General features: G+C 66.0%; 1 protein-coding gene across 1 annotated transcript in view; it reads right to left on the minus strand.

The window, feature by feature from the left end:
- PROCA1 (protein interacting with cyclin A1) overlaps positions 1-321 on the minus strand; it is a 7938-nt gene extending 7617 nt beyond the window's left edge. Inside the window, exon 1 of the mRNA XM_015421856.1 lies at positions 134-321. Coding sequence (XP_015277342.1) covers positions 134-321 — 188 coding nt within the window. The remainder of the gene's footprint in view (positions 1-133) is intronic.
- Between the last annotated feature and the right edge of the window lie 433 nt (positions 322-754).

Genomic DNA, 754 nt, shown 5'->3' on the forward strand with positions numbered 1-754 from the left:
CCCCCCCCCCCCCCCCCCGACGGCTCAGGGCTCCGGGCGGGGAGGGGGCAGGTCTGGAGTCCCCGGAGGCAGAGGCAGCGCCGCGAGGAGGGCGAGGAGAGCCCCCCCCCGTCGAAGATTGACAGCGCCTCACTGGGGTGGGGGGAGCGGAGGCAGGGGCGCTTGGGAGAGAGAGGCGGGGGTCTGGCCACTCTGGCGTGATTTTGCACGCTTTCCAGACGAAGGCGGTGCCGGGGCTCGGGCTCCGAAAGGGGCCGCCGCTTTGGCCCGGGCTGGGTCCACCAGTGGCCCGTCCAGTCCGGCCACCAGGCTTCTGTCCATCCGGACGTCGTGTGTCCGCAGCGTTCGATCCCCGGCCGGGAGGCTCCGCTTAGCCGCTGTGGCTCCCTCGGAGCAGGAGGAGAAAGCCCGGTGGTCGGTCGGTCTCTCTGGCGTGAGAGGCCCGACGAATCTGCTGTCACCTCCCCCCCCCCCCATCCCTTGAGGCAGGCTGCAGAGGCCAATGTTCCCTCTAAGCTGTGGAGTCCTGCGAGCAAAAATTCTACTTTGCGAGCTCCTGGCATTAAAGTTGTGAGCCAGCGATTTGGCTCCTGCATAAATTGGTGTGCTCTGGGGCCCTCCTTCCTGAGCTAAGGCAAAAATGTGTGAGCCGGAGGCTAAAAAGCTGTGAGCTAGCTCACACTAACTCAACTTAGAGGGAACACTGGTCCGGACCGGGGGCAGCGCATGGGGCGCAGCTGTCAGCAGAGAAGAG

Source organism: Gekko japonicus, unplaced genomic scaffold, assembly GCF_001447785.1.
Source record: "Gekko japonicus isolate JY-2015 unplaced genomic scaffold, Gekko_japonicus_V1.1 scaffold21, whole genome shotgun sequence".
NCBI classification, from domain to species: domain Eukaryota; kingdom Metazoa; phylum Chordata; class Lepidosauria; order Squamata; family Gekkonidae; genus Gekko; species Gekko japonicus.